Source organism: Diuraphis noxia, unplaced genomic scaffold (genome assembly GCF_037042655.1).
Source record: "Diuraphis noxia isolate RWA-SAM2 unplaced genomic scaffold, SU_Dnox_SAM2 contig0003, whole genome shotgun sequence".
Classification (NCBI taxonomy): Eukaryota; Metazoa; Arthropoda; class Insecta; order Hemiptera; family Aphididae; genus Diuraphis; species Diuraphis noxia.
The window spans coordinates 54819931-54836172 of record NW_028301713.1 but is presented as its reverse complement, the minus strand read 5'-3'; the positions used below and the strand labels follow the sequence as shown (position 1 = coordinate 54836172).

At 25.5% G+C, this 16242-nt stretch overlaps 1 protein-coding gene across 6 annotated transcripts in view; it reads left to right on the top strand.

Annotated features, from left to right (window-relative positions):
- Ctr1A (Copper transporter 1A) overlaps positions 1–16242 on the top strand; it is a 31944-nt gene that overhangs the window by 10878 nt on the left and 4824 nt on the right. For all 6 annotated transcript variants that reach the window (XM_015510017.2, XM_089222893.1, XM_015510018.2 and 3 more), the window contains 3 exons: positions 14244–14384; positions 14463–14596; positions 14660–14749. In XM_015510017.2, the coding sequence (XP_015365503.1) occupies positions 14244–14384; positions 14463–14596; positions 14660–14749 (365 nt within the window). Of the gene's footprint in view, positions 1–14243; positions 14385–14462; positions 14597–14659; positions 14750–16242 lie in introns of those variants that run through there.

The following is a 16242-nucleotide window of genomic DNA, read 5'->3' as shown; positions in this document are numbered from 1 at the left end:
ACGAAAAACGATTCTGAGCGAAGACGGTTTATCTGTCTAGAATATATTATAGATTATTAAAAATTTTCAAATCTTAGATTTAAGAAGAAAAATTTTTATGAATTTCTAGTTTAAAATAATTTGCGAATTTTCGTGATTTTCGTGATTTTTACACATTTTGTCAACACAGGAGTCTTGAATTACGTTTAAAAATCTTAGAATTAAAAAGAAAAACTTTTATGAATTTCTATCTAAGATAATTTGAACATTGCCGTAATTTTTACGAATTTAGTCAAAATTTGAACTTTAAATGCTTATAAAAAAAAATCGTGCATATGTATTTTTAATATTTTTTAACTGCTGTTGTTACAATGTGTTAGAAGCCTTGTATTAAATTTTCAAGCTTTTCTACCGAACACATACATTTTTATCGATATTTATAGAAAAAAAAACAAAAAAAAGTGAAAATCCAATGTTGTAAAAATTTAAATTTCAAATGCTCATAAAAATTTAATTTGAATTTTCGGTGGACTTTTTATTTGTGATAAAGATTGAAAAACTTTTAAGGAATCTTGTATTAAATTTTCAAATCTTAGATTTAAAAAGAAAATTTATATGAATTTCTAGTTTAAAATATTTTGTGAATTTTTGTGATTTTGACGTATTTTGTCAAAATTCAAACTTTTTTTTTTTATTAATTATAAAGTTTTCCTGACAAAAAAAAAAAAAAAAAATTGTGACTGAATTTCTTTTATTTTTCAACTGCTATTGTAACAATATGTTAAGAGCCTTGTATTAAATTTTCAAGCTTTTCTGCCTAACAAATAAATTTTTATCGATATTAATTTTTAAAAAAGAAATAATGATCGAAAATTTCAAATGCCTATGAATAGTTCAACTTAAGTCGAAAATTTTTGAAAATTGCTGCATGGTTGATAGAATATACTTATATAAACATTCGGTGAAAATTTCATGTATCTATGGTCATTTTTTTTTTAAGTTACATCAAAAACCAAAATCGATTTTGTCGAAAAATGAGTGCATAAAATTTCCCGTTTTTCCCTTAATTTTTAGTTTGTATTTCTCGATTATTTTGAAAAGTATTAAGAATTTTTTTACTTTTGACCCCCCAAAGTACCAACTAGATTCACTTTCTGATCGAACGAGGTACTGAAGTCAAAAATCGAAGCATTTTTACTGCCCCAAAACGTGATGACAGACACAAAAAAATAAAAATAAAAACACACATCATGGTAAAATCAATACATTCATCGCTCCGCTCAGAATCTAAAATTAGAATAATGGCGCTTAAGGTCTGATAGACTGTTAGATTAAAGAAAAAATCAAATTTCGATGCGTTATCTTGCAAAAAGCCAATTTAGAGGACCATATTGACCGTAGTTTGTGCCGTGGGTTTCTTGATGAAATATTGGATAACATTGGGAATAATATATATTTATGTGATTTTATGAACTAATAATATTTAATTTTAATTATTATGGTATGTATTTAAATCTCTTTAAGTATACAACGAACCTTATTTTAAATTGTCAAATATTTGTACAGTTCATAAAGCTATGATCAACATTCAAGCAACAAATAAATGCTTTAAATGTTCTAAAAAATTTAAAATCCCATTTTTCATACTCATGTCTTCTATAGTAAATTAGATATTAAATATTAGTGTAATTTTTCAAGTTTGTTCTCTGAGCTTTAAGTAGTGTTAAACGCTTATAAAAAATGATTTTATCTTTTAAAATAATACTAACATAAATTTATAAGAAATCTTGTATATCAAATTTCAAATCTTACATAGTTACATCCAAAAGACTAAAGTTTTTTTCATTTTTGATTTTAAACAAATAATCAATTTTTAATTTGTCAAAACATTTTTAAGGCTGTTTTACGTGCGTGGGTACCTAGGTCATGCTAGTTTCATCGAATGCTTTATACTAGCCTATGTTATAAAACCATAAAATTTTTATAATATTTTAATTCTTTTAGAGTTATTTATAGGCATAAGATTTTTTTTTTATATTTTGGATAAAAATTGTTTTATTTATATATAATTAATATTTGTTTTGTTAGCTAATAACCTATAAATTGATGTTGTACCATGAAAAAGCTTGTTTCTTTTATCAAAAACTCGAAAATTTGAGCATAAATCCGCAGTCATTTTTTATGAGCGTTTGAAACCAGAGTTTTGACATAACTAGTAAGTCACGAAAATTTGCAAATTATTTTGAGTTAGAAATTCTTAAAAAAATTTCTTTTTATGTCTAAGATTTAAAATTTTAATACAAGATATTGTTATACCCTTATTAAAAAAAAAAAAATTTGACCAGTAAGTCAAATACCAAAAGGTAAATAACCGGTAAATAAACTAATTATTTTTTAACAGGTAAATATTTTTTTACCAATAAAAATTAGCATGTGGCATTTAAAATTAAACGAGGCCAATATTCACCAGTCATGGTATATTAATATAATTGAATACTGAAATTAATTAAAGATATAGAAATAATTGTAAATTGTCTATTAAATTAAAATTTGTTTTTATTTTTTCCTTAACATATTTAGTAATGTTAAACCTTTAAAAGCATTGGGGCACCGGTTAAACTTCTCTGATTATTTTAAAATTTTCTATACATCGTTTTTACACATATTAGAACTATAACCTAATAACAAGGGGGATCAGTCACAAAATACTAAAAATTTTAAAATAGCGACTACTGTAATTGAACACCCTATACTAACCAGTAAATAAATAAAATAAATCTTACCATAATTATAAATTCATGAAAATGCGACAGAGAGGAGTATCTGGAAGTGTTCTTATGGTAACATACCAAAATTATCAAAATTTACCAATTTTTCGTAAATTTTTTTTTTTGTAATTTACCGAGAAAAATGTACTACTTTCTACATCTCTATACTATTTATAATTATTAGTGACTACTGATTTCTAATAAAAAGTATATAACTAATATTAAATCTTAATAAATTATAAAATATCTTTAAAATAACGGTGAATATTCCAGTGTTTCCATATACTTAGAATCGTTTTTTGTGTGGAATGGTTTATTTATGCAGTGACATTCATTATCATTGTGGGGCTAGGGTAATATATATTCTCTGTTTCTAGGATAAATCACATGGTAGTGCCCCCATGCTATATATATCATAGGAGGATCCATCCGATGTTAACTCCCATCTTCCACTTGTATACGCTATTATTATTGAATTTTTTAGTTGAATACATCTCTTAACTTTTTATATGTTGCAGAGTGACTCCAATATAGTTTTTCTTTACATTTTAAAACAAATTTCAAAGAATATATTGACAATAGATATTAAATGATTTTTGATTGATTAAATCATATTTAAACGAAGATTTAGGAAATATACTTTATTATTATTTGCATTATATAATAAAGACTGTTAAAACATTGATAATAAGTAATTAAAACATATATAATTTATTTAAATAAAAATTGTGTGTTGAAAGTAATTTTATATGAATTTAGAATTTAAGTATCTACTGCAATCTTACATTGCATGTACTATTTTTGACTTAAAATTTTGTAAATAGTCTTAGATGTATACAAATTTCTCGTTTTAAATTTTAATGATTAAAAATATTTTAAGTATTCAAAATGTAAAATACAAGATAATTATATCCTAGTTTATGTCGATTTTGTAAGTGCTCCATTGCCTATATAATATATACACGTTTTTATGCACTCTTTGCCTACAATAATTAATAATATATATGCAATGTCTGATGCTTTCACTAGGTATTTATATATCATGCCATAACATAATAATATATTGCAGTACTATTGTTGAAATAACTAACATACTTTTATATTTATAATTATTTTTCTAGGATTTATGACTCATGAATTCAATAAAACATACTTTTAAGTAGATGTGGTGTATTATTATTTAAAATATACGAATATAAGTAACTTTTATGCTGAAATGTTTGGTTTTCTTCTTTACCTACATATTATTCAATGCAGTTATTTATAAGTGGTTTAAATGTATTGGAAATACATAGAACATTGATTTTTGTGCATAATTATTTATAAAATAGAAAATTTACCGATTCACTTAAAATATTTTCCGGTTCTGTTTCGTGAGAAATAAGTCTTGTGTCAAATTAATTAAAAATTCACTGGTCCAAACCTATGTACAATTATTTCGGTACTTTTTTCAAACCGGTTTGACCTAGCAAATATGCATTATTTATTTTATTTTCTAAATCGAAATGCTGTTCCCCTCAAGATTGTTGATTAAACAATATATAATTGCATATTTATTTTAATGTATATTATTTTATTAATTTTAAGAATGGATGATGTCATTTTAAAATACTGAAAGGATAGTGAAGAAAGGTGGTACAAAGATTTGAGTTTTTTTTGTGTCTTATAGCACTTTTAGGAGAAAAAAGTATACTTCGATCTTCAATATTGGGATATTAATACCTATATCAAATTTAATATATTTAGTACATTGGGGGTCAAAAGTAGAAAATATTCAGTGATTTTTAATTCTGAGCAATGTACCTATTGATTTTACCAACTGTATTTTTCTATGCCTGTCATCAACTTTTGAGTTTGTAAAAATGCATCGATTTTATAATTCAGCATATTTTCTGGTAAATAAATGCATCTATATCCGATACTTATTACTTAAGGGGAGGGGGTATATTATAAATTCTTATAGTATTCAAGAACGTCGGGAAAAAAGGGATTTTTACGCAAAACCAGTTTTTGACAGAATCTTGGTATGACTCAAAAACCAAGTTTTTATAATAATAATCTGTGATAGTCAATGTGTGATACTGTGATAATTTAAATGTTCACAAAATATTTATATGACAATTTTTTATACATGATAACATTTTCAAAATATTTTGACTCTTTGAGCTAGCCTAGACAAAATGTAATATTGTCAGTAAAAAATTATTTATTCGGTAAAAAAACTTGAACATTTAATACAAATTGGTATAATAGAAATTCTTACGTACGAAGCTCGATTTTTTTATGTCAATATTTTAAGTTAAAATTTCGACCAAATTATTTAATTTATTCATACCAAAAATGTGTAAATTGTTTTTTAAATAAAATGTACAATGTTATAAGGGTTAAACATTTTAAACAAATGTTCTCAAGTATTTCATAATGTAAACAAAAAATATAAAAAAGCGGGTAAGTGGATGTTGCTCTGCAGTACAGTAGGTTACAATTGGGTTACTGTACTGGATGGTATTATATTTGAATTCGATGTAATCGATGTAATATAATTTTATACGAAAAACGATTTTGAGTGGAGACGGTTAATCAGTCTAGGATATGTTATACTATGTTAATTATATTGTTATAATTTAAAAAAAAAACGACGTCCGTAATTATTTAATATTATGAAATCATGAAATCGTATTTTTTGCTCCTTTAACCGCTTTTATTTCGAGTACTGTTTCGAAAATCGAAAAATAACTTGTTTATAGTACCAGCTCAAGAACATTACCTTTCAGAAAAAATGCTATACTTGATACTTTTGAGCAAGTTTAGAGGGAGAAAAAGTGTTTACAGAATAAATAAGAAACTGAAAAAGAAATAAACATCACTGTAAAACCAATACATTTCTCGCTCCGGTCAGAATCTAAAACACAGTTTTTATTGAATTATTAAGTTCAAATTTGTATGAAATTAGATATATTTAAAGTTTAAACGGAGAATAACTACGATGTATGTATGTTATTTAACTGTAATTTAAAAACATTATTCGAGGTACTTGAAACTTTTAATGTTTAATTATTTTTATATAAACATTAACATTTTCAAATGTAATGTTTTTGAAAATCATTTATTTATTTTATCATTAATTCTACTATATTGGTGCATTACTAGTTATAAAAAACAATTACTTTAATAGCAATAATATCTTCAAATAGTCATCAAGCTGACAAACCACAAACATACAGCTCATCTATTCTTACCAGAATCGTTTTTTCGGTTTTTTTTATAAAATTATTTTATATAATTGAATTAAAATTTAACACATTCATTACGATGACCTTATCGAAACATTATAATGTGTAATGCAAACTTATACAAAGAGAGTTAACCGCTCTTTTTTATTTTTAACCAATAAATTAATATAATTTGTTGGGTATGTTCGGGAGGGAATGGAACTTGCCTTTAAATTTATTGAGCACTAATTAAATTTAATCTATTTAGTACGAATAAAAATAAATTTTATATATCCTTAGTGTAAACGTATACATATTTTCATTAAGTCATAGAAAAAACCGAGATATCTCAAGTGTATATATGTGATACGAGTTAAATAGCTTAATATAGTTCTAATGCAATAATTTTATTAAATCACACTTTTAACAATATACCGATTCAAGTATCTCTGATATTATTTATCAATAAGCACAAAATAAGGTTTATTTTATATTATTATGTGAAATTTGCTTAGGTATAGGTTACTTTTATTTAAATTATATAAACATATTATGTATCTACATGTCTATATACATATTTATTTACGGCATTCGTGCCACTTAGTATTTAAAACCTCTAAAACATTTTGTGTGTCGTTTTTTAAATATTTTATTGAATCATATAACATTAAGTACCTATTGAAAATTTTCAAGATGGAAAAGCAATTGATTTCACTATATATTATGATTTATTTATTGTTTGTTGGTTTTTTTATTTTTGTTGGAAAATTATAACATTAATTGTCTTACAGTGGCAGTTAGGGCGGTTAGGTTATAACTACAAAAATTGTAGTTGACTCCCTGATCATCATATAACTAACATTCTTTTTTAATTTGGATACTTCTTGGAATAGTGGAGTACTAAATTTTGTTTTTTAATTTTGCATTTTTATACATTAAAACATCGGAAGTCTGTGCTTTTTTTTCAATAATTTCTCTTTATAAATTTAAGTAAAATAGAATATTACATTAAAAATAAATGTGAGTTAGTACGAAGAATGACTGATTAAGCCTACAAAAATAGTTTAATTTATAGCCAAATCAGTATACGTCTCTATAAGCTAGAATGCTGGATACAAAATTATTATTTTTTGACTGTTATACAGGGCAAACGTGGAGTTGGTTCCCGGGTCAATTAAATGTGTACGAATTGGTTCCCGAAAAAAAAACTTTCCAGTATATAACTGTTCGAATTGGTTCCCGAATAAAATTACTTATCTACTATAGATACTACTATAGATACGTATATGTACAATCGATAATCTTGATAATATCTGACCATACCTAGGTATTCCAGATAGCGTTTGAACTATTCGAACTTATTTGAATTCTAGACAGTCCTAAGTCTGAATAAATGGGAAGGAAATTGTTGCTTGTTGAATATATCATAATAATTTTAAAAGTTAATTTAACAAGATTGTATTATCATGAAAGCTTGCGGGAACCAATTCGTATGTTTACCTGTAGACAATCCGGGAACCAACTCGTATGTTACCTGTAGACAACCCGGGAACCAATTCGTAGTCGTCCTTATACAGTTGCCAATGCAACCAAAAATTACCGAAAAAAAATTTAATGTTGTAATATTACTATGGTGTATTCAAGGGGGGAGACCTTCTGTGTTCTAAATGTATAGATGATATTGTTTAAAAATTAATACAATTAAAAAAATATTTTGTTTAGTATTGTATATATATAATCTCCTCATTGAAAATATCTGAGTACGCCTTTGTAATATTATAGACTTATAGTACCTGTATATATTGGGTTTTAAATCAAATGCGACTTATTGATTACAGCGCGCATAGAAGCGGATTTTTGTCAGGGTTACTCAATACTCATAATAGGGTTTGAATAAGGCGGAAAATTTCTAACGATTCTAATATTATATAGGCGAAGTTTCTTATTTTCCAACTAAATTCACGAACCATTGATTTGAGTAGAAATTCGTCATCCGGTGTGCTATAATCGAGTCGAATTTGATTTGAAATCCACTATAGGTTTCACTTATACCAACCAATGCACATTATAATTACGTTACCCCACCAATTTCATGTTGCCATATAAATACCTATAACAAGTAGGTACTGTAACCTAGATTGCTAAAAGTATAACCATTGAATAATATAACTACTAGGGCTCAATTTTTTCTATAAAATACATATTTTTATTGTGACTAGATAATTTAATTTAGCCAAGTAATAAATTTGTTTTTATAATGAGTCATAATTTATATTACATATTTTCACATATTTCGTTATAAAACATACTTTTCAATAGCAACAAAAAAAAAAGCGGGAAAACTAAAAATAAAAAAAAGGCGGGTAAGTCGTGTATGTCGCTTTGCTGTACAGTAGGTTACAAGTGGGTTACTGTAATGGATGGAATTAAATTTGAATCCAATGATATTATATCATTGTATACGAAATTGATTCTGAACGGAGACGGTTTATCTGTCTAGGATATAGGTAATAGCTAGGTATTATAGATTATTAAAATTTTTCAAATCTTAGATTTAAAAAGAAAATTTTTTATGCATTTCTAGCTTAAAATAATTTGCGAATTTTTGTGATTTTTACGTATGTTGTCAAAATTCAAACATCGAATGCTTGTTAAAATATGTTAGGAGCCTTGTATTATATTTTCAATTCTTAGATTTAAATAAAACAACTTATATATGAATATCTATCTAAGATAATTTGAATAATTTGAACATTGTAGTAATTTTTACGTATTTAGTCAAAATTTTAACTTTAAATGCTTATAAAAAAAAATTGTGCCTATGTATTTTTAATATTTTTCAACTGCTATTGTAGCAATGTGTAAGGTGTCTTGAATTAAATGTTTAAGCCTTTCTACCCAACAAATAAATTTTTATCGATATTAATTTAAAAAAAAATTAATAATGATCGAAAATGGCATATGCCTATAAATAGTTGAACTTAAGTTAAATTTTTTTTTTAATTGCATGGTGGATAGAATATACTTATATAAACATTCGGTGAAAATTTCATGTATCTTTGGTCATTTGTTTTAAAGTTACATCAAAACCAAAATCGATTTTTCAAAAATTGATTGTGTGTAAAATTCCTGTGTTTTCTAATTTTTAGTTTCTTTATCCCAATTATTTAGAAAAATATTGAGAATATTTTACTTTTGACCCCCTCTCCCCCAAGTTACTTTTGACCCCCCAATGTACCAACTAGATTCACTTTCTGTTCGAATGAGGTACTGAAGTCGAAAATCGAAGAACTTTTACTGCCCCAAAACATGATGACAGACACAAAAAAAAATAAAAACACATCATGTTAAAATCAATACATTCATCGCTTCGCAGTCCGCTCAGAATCTATAAAAAAGTACGGGCTCACAAAATCTAGGTAAAATTGTTTTTTGTAATCGGATTTTTACTTCTGTTTACAACCAATGATAAATATAATTATGTTATCATAGCAATCTCCATGATTTATTTTTAATAATTCGTTGTATAGCGGATAAAATATAAATTATCATGTTAGGTACGCTTTATTTAATACATTTTGTGTTCTGAGCGTAGCGATTAAAGTGTTAACTTTACAATGATTTGCGTGCCTTTTGGTAAATCAAGCACCAATAATTGTATGGGTATATAGGTACCTTAAATTTTCAGTAAATAATTTCACTATTTTACATACATTTTCCAAACTAATTATACCTATTGGGCATGAGCCATGAGAAAATTTCTATTTATTTTCTTTAAATGAAGAAATAGTATATTATTATAATCCGCACACATAATGCCACAATGGAATAGTTTTGGCAAAAATTATATCATACTGATAATACTAAAATAAATTATTTTAATAGCAATAATATTATAATATGTTATATACCTAGCAATATAGGCTGAAAGACAATTTTCTATCTGAATCGTTTTGCTCTGATATACAATAATTTTATATCATTGAATTCAAATTTGACACTTCCATTACAGTAACCCATACGAGCTATTATCTAATATTAATTGTATAGCGGGGTGGTACCCACTTGCTTTTTTTTTTTGAATATGAATGTAATGATAACACTGCAATACTTTCGAATTTAATATAACATAATATAACAATACATCAGTACCACATGGTACATTTACTCTAATTCTCAATAATATTCTATATTATATTTGTTTAGATGTCAAGATCTTTTAACCGTCATTTCTTAACCATTGTCATTTTTCACACATTTTATCTGTTTACCAATAACCATATGTTCCAGTATTTAATAATATGCAATATGCAGCTATTATTCTGTGGTAAATAACTCATTAAAATAATAAAATCCATTTTTCAACATTTTCATAAAAATAACTTTATAGAATATACGTTCACCTACAAGATAGATATGCATTTTGAACTACACATTTTTTATACAATATAACAATATAACGACAAGCCACTATAACAACCAAATTTTAACATGTTTAATTCTGTGGTGCAGCTATTTTTGAGGTGGGATTCGGCCCTGGTTTGGATTGGTTCCAGTCTTACTAATATAATATTATATTTCCATATTTGATGACAAATATCAAAATCCTAATACTTTGATCCATATGAAAAAAATTCACGAAATACAAACCAGCACGTTAATTATACTATAATAAGATAAAGTTATCAAGAGCACAAAGTAGAAAATAAATACGATTTAAAATTTGAGTATGTATATTATATATTATTGTACATTAATATTATAATATATTAATTTGGGATCGGCATTAATGTATTATTAAATTGCATAGGTATGAATGAGCGCTGCCACTATACCCACTGATTTATTGCTAAAAAATAAATCGTGATTGTATATATTACCTAACAAAGGCTTTCACGTAAATGTAATTGACAGTGGTAAAAACCTTATCATAAAATTGAAAAAAGTTGTATATGCCTAATTATTATTTTATTTAACTTCTTATTACCTACACAAATTGAGTATAAGAATATAGTTTGTATACAGGTCGTTTTGGATATCGTTTGAAGTAGTTACTTTGTCTAAAAAAAAAAGTCATTACAATTGTATGAATAATTTATTATTATTTCCGAAATACAAGTTTTAGTTACCTATCGGCTGTCTGTATTTTACTGCTCATTTTATAATTCCTAATTTCACCACCAACAACATGTTAATGAACCAATAGACGACCAGTCAATGCCGATCCTTTTATTCGAATGGCTTCGTTTGGCGTTTATGAAACTTGGAGCAGCACACAAAACAAAACAAATGTCTTTAAATTATTACCTAAATCTATATGTATAAAAAAAACAGTGTGTCCCACAAAGATCTGACATTCTGACAAATAAAATAACTTTAGTTCTAATCAACATTTTTAAAAAAATGTCTTTTAAATATAATTCATAGACACTTGCGTTACATTTTTAATTTTTAATACTGAAAATAAAAAACTTAAAAATAGATAAATTTTTTTTTTCGAAATATTCAATATAGCCAATTTGTAAATTTGATTTTCAGAAAAATTTATATGGTAAAACACTTATTTAAGTCAAAAGGCTGATTTTTTACAATTTTTTAAATATCTATATTTTTGTTAGGTAAATTATAGTAATTTATAGTTTATACATCACATATTATTAAAATAAATACAATAAAAAAAATAATTAGATTTTAACATGCACTTATTTAAAAATGTTGTTATTAAATATGTTTAAAAGACTTTATTATTATTTGAAATTACGAGGTTTCTAACATAAACTAGATCATAATTTACTTAACGAAAATATTGATATTTAAAAAAATTGTAAAAAATCAGCCATTTGACTTAAATAAGTGTTTTTACCATATACATTTTTCTAAAACTCAGATTTGCAAATTGGCTATATTGAATATTTCGAAAATTTTTTTTATCAATTTTCAAGTTTTTTATTTTCAGTATTAAAAAATAAAAAATGTATTCTAAAAATGTAGCGCAAGTATCTATGAATTATATTTAAAAGAAATTTAATAAAAATATTGATTAGAACAAAAGTTATTTCATTTGTCAGAATGTCAGATCTCTGTTGGACAGGGTGTATATAGTAAATACTACAGTGAAACTTCCCTTAACGAACACCTCTAATTAGTGAACTCTTCTCAATACAGCCGGATTCACAGCTACGTCGTGTGTCGTGTAGCGCGAGAATGTGGTAACTATGGTTAAAACTGGTAACCATATTGATCTTACTAGTATTCAATTCTTGGTATCCTCGGTTTTAACTTGGTTATACCACCATACCAAAAGTTAACGTCCAGTCGGAATGTGGTTTGATCGTTACGACACGACACACGACGTAATAGCTTTGAATTCGCCAATTCGGCTTAACGGAAAATTTTCCGGTCCCCGCATAGTCTCATTGGAATTATTAAATTGTGCTCCTCCTGCGAATTGTGGTTACCTCTTAACAACGGACTTGGAAAATTTTAGGTATTCCGGTGATTCTAAATACCTCAACATAACAGACAGACTTACCGAGAAACAAAAACCTACTCGTAATGTACTTTTTGTAAATGTATTGTATGCTATATTAATATTTAAGATAAAAACATTTATCTTTATGATTTAATGGGTATAATTAGGTACTTACTACCTATGTACAATCAATAAATCTAAGCAAATGATCAGTGGCGTAGTCAGGAATTTGGTATGGGGGGTATATACCCCCATGGCCCCATACCAATGTGTAATAAACTAATAAATGTCATAAATAAAAATGTATTATTTTCAATCTTTATTATTATACAAAAAAAAAATTAGAGGTCCGAAATTCAGTCATATTTGAAGACTAAAAAAAAAGCCCATGGGGGTATATATATCCCCATTCATCTTCTCCCCCCCTGCGCACGTCATTGCAAATTATAGATAATGACGAAAATATATAGTACATGAATTTATCCCTACTTGATTTTAAATGTTTTTTAAAAAGTAAGAAAAACTTAATTTTTTATTTTATTTATTTTCCTAATAGTGGACACCTATCAATAGCGGATATTCTGTATACTACGACCGTGAGTGTCCGCTTTTTAGAGTTTTTGCTGTATTCAAGGAGATAATAAAACATCTAGAATAACCGCGTGACGTCATTGGGCTTGGCTCGACATAGTCCTTATCTTAGGCGTGTAAAAGTTTCGTTTTACACAATGATTTACCAACATATTTTTGATGATTGATTTATGTAGGAATATGTGATTTTTTGTTATAAAATTGATAGAAGTATCTGAACTTAAATACTTCATTTGTAACTTTTTTTTTTAAATATTAAAAATACTTTTCGTTACGCGTATAATCTCGTTCTGAGTATTATAAATTAATTAAAATATAAAAAAATATGAAAAATATAAAAATACAATAGTATGAGGGGATGCTGAACTACCTTTCACTGATATCATCTAAACTATTCTCTAGACTTTAAATGAGTTAACAGTTTTATGATGGTTATTTTAAACATATATAGCTCAGCAGTCAGCATAACAAAAATACAACTAATAACTAAACAAATAATTACCTAGATAATTTTTCAAAAATTCAGTGTCTGAGGAATTAAAATTATAAAAAATATCTTAGAATAATTTGTAGTTGTATTACATTAAAATGTCATATTTTCTTCATTATAATTATTATTTATTTTACCAAAGGAATCAAAAATGTTTTGTTATTTATAAAATATGAGTATTTTAACACTTTGTTATTTGTATATCAAACCATATCTATGATACATTCATATGAAATAATATTAAAGTGAAATTTGTGGTTGATGGTTAAGTGTGGTTTCCTGCCATGTAATTCCTATAGAATGATATAGTAAAATTAGATTAAAAAAAACATAAACATAAGTAGTTATGAATTATAAAACTATATAATATTACATATTACATAGTATATATAGCATGATACATATTATATTTTTAACATTTTTTAGTTTATGTCAAAAAATGTAAATTGTAATAACATTTTTTAATTATTACTATTTTAATTACCATACCATTAATTTGAATTTTTATATTTTACAAGTTCTGAAACAATTTAAAAATTAATTTTATCTAATCAATTAAGACTGATAATTATTGGTTACACCTACTTTTATGTATGCATTCAAGTTTCAAATAATATTTTTAATATTTGCTTTATTTATAAAATTATATCAAACTGAAATATATACAAAATTTTAAATTTTTACCATACAGTATTATTTAATTTATTTTGAAAATTTATTTTTCATTTCAGCTGTGCAATATGAGTCATGAACATCACAATCACCATGCAATGGATAATCATGAGCATACTACCGAAAGTGGTGATTCCTGCTGTCCTAGTTCTGATGCACCAGCAAGCAGTGGGCAACATATGATGCATCATATGATGTCTGTAAGTTACATGAAATAATCAACTAAGTAAAAATCATCCATTTTAGGTAATCTAATTTACTCATTTTTTTTATTTTAGATGTCATTCCATTTTGGTACTCATGAAACTGTATTGTTTGATTGGTGGACATTTTCTACAACTAGTGGTCTAGTGTATTCTATGATTGGAATTTTTTTAATAGCCACATTATATGAGGGATTAAAATATTTCAGGTAATTAATCATGTGACAATCTAATGAAGTATATAGATAATAATGAACCATTGTATATTTTAGAGAATATTTATTTTGGAAATCTTATAATGCTATACAGTATAGATCAGTACAAATTCCATTGGAAAAAGGACCAAATGATCCTGTTTCACAGTAAGTATTTTTATTTCTTCATTTTTTATTTATATTTATGTCCTTAATTTAAAATTTTTTTAAATCAGTCATACCAATTTAATAAAGGGATTAGCTTAAAATTATTTTTATATTTGTACCTATATATTCAATACATATACAAATTATACACATATTATGTGATTTTATAAATATTAATAATTGGTACTTATGTAGTATGCTACCTACTGGAAAATATGACATATCTACCTATGTACTTATATGTTTTATTTTTTTTGGAAAAATACCTGTGAGTTAATTATTATGAATGACAAAATATTATAATATATTATATGTATAATACTATAATGTCTAAATAACCAATGTGATAAACTGATAACTACTAACTAGTAAATATCTACTAAGATCTACTTTAAATCTGTTATTTTTGTTTCTTTCCACCTCGCTGTATTAAACAACATATTTGTTAGACCACAAACTAAAATAGCAGTCTATTAAAACACAACAAAACAATTCATTTTAAGTTTTCTATAATGACATACAAACAATATTCAATACAGGGTGTCCCACGAGGTTTTACCTATTGCAATATCTCATAAAATAATGAAGATATCAAAATTCTGGTTTTGTAATAAGACTTACAGGAATAAGAACTACAATTATTACATATTTAAATTTGTTTTAATGTTTTGGTAATAAATATATTTCTTTATTTAATTAATTCCAAAAAAATTGAAGATAGCCATTTTCTAGAGTTTATTTTTCTGAAAATATTGACGTTTTAAAATTGTATTATCATTAATTTCCTGATTTTAATATTTTATAGTTTGAAGAAATAAAATATAATTATAAATAGACACACTGAAAGCGTTCGGTCAGCCGTACGAGCACAAGTGTAGCACAGTGGGTCATATGTTTGTTAACTTTCTGGTGTTAAATAATTCTCAATTTTTCTTGAAACCAAAAACAAAAAATTAAAGATCAGGAAATGAATAAAAATATAATTTTGAAACGTCATTATTTTCAGAAAAATTAACTTTACAAAATGGCTATAGGTAGTTTTTGGAATTTATCAAATAAAAAAATATATTTTTTAATTATCTTATCAACATAAAAATAAATTATTATATAAAACAATATTGTAGTTCTTATCCCTGTGAGTTTAATTACAAAACCAGAATTTTGATATCTCCATTATTTCGTGAGATATTTCAATAGGTAAAACCTCGCAGGACACTGAATATAATAAATTAAAATACTTGATAATCGTCAGCAAATAAATTAAGAGGACATGATACCCGCATGTAGACTTTAAATTAATAAATTGTTATTAATAAATATTCAATAGATAAAATATGGTTAGCATACATAGTTTTTTGGTAGTATACCTAGGTAGCATACTACACAAGTACCTAATCATTTTTGATCTTATGTTTTGTAGTATTTTAGTTTAAGTTTTAACTGAATGTCTTAATCTTATTTCAACTAAAACATAATTATTATAGCGAAACATT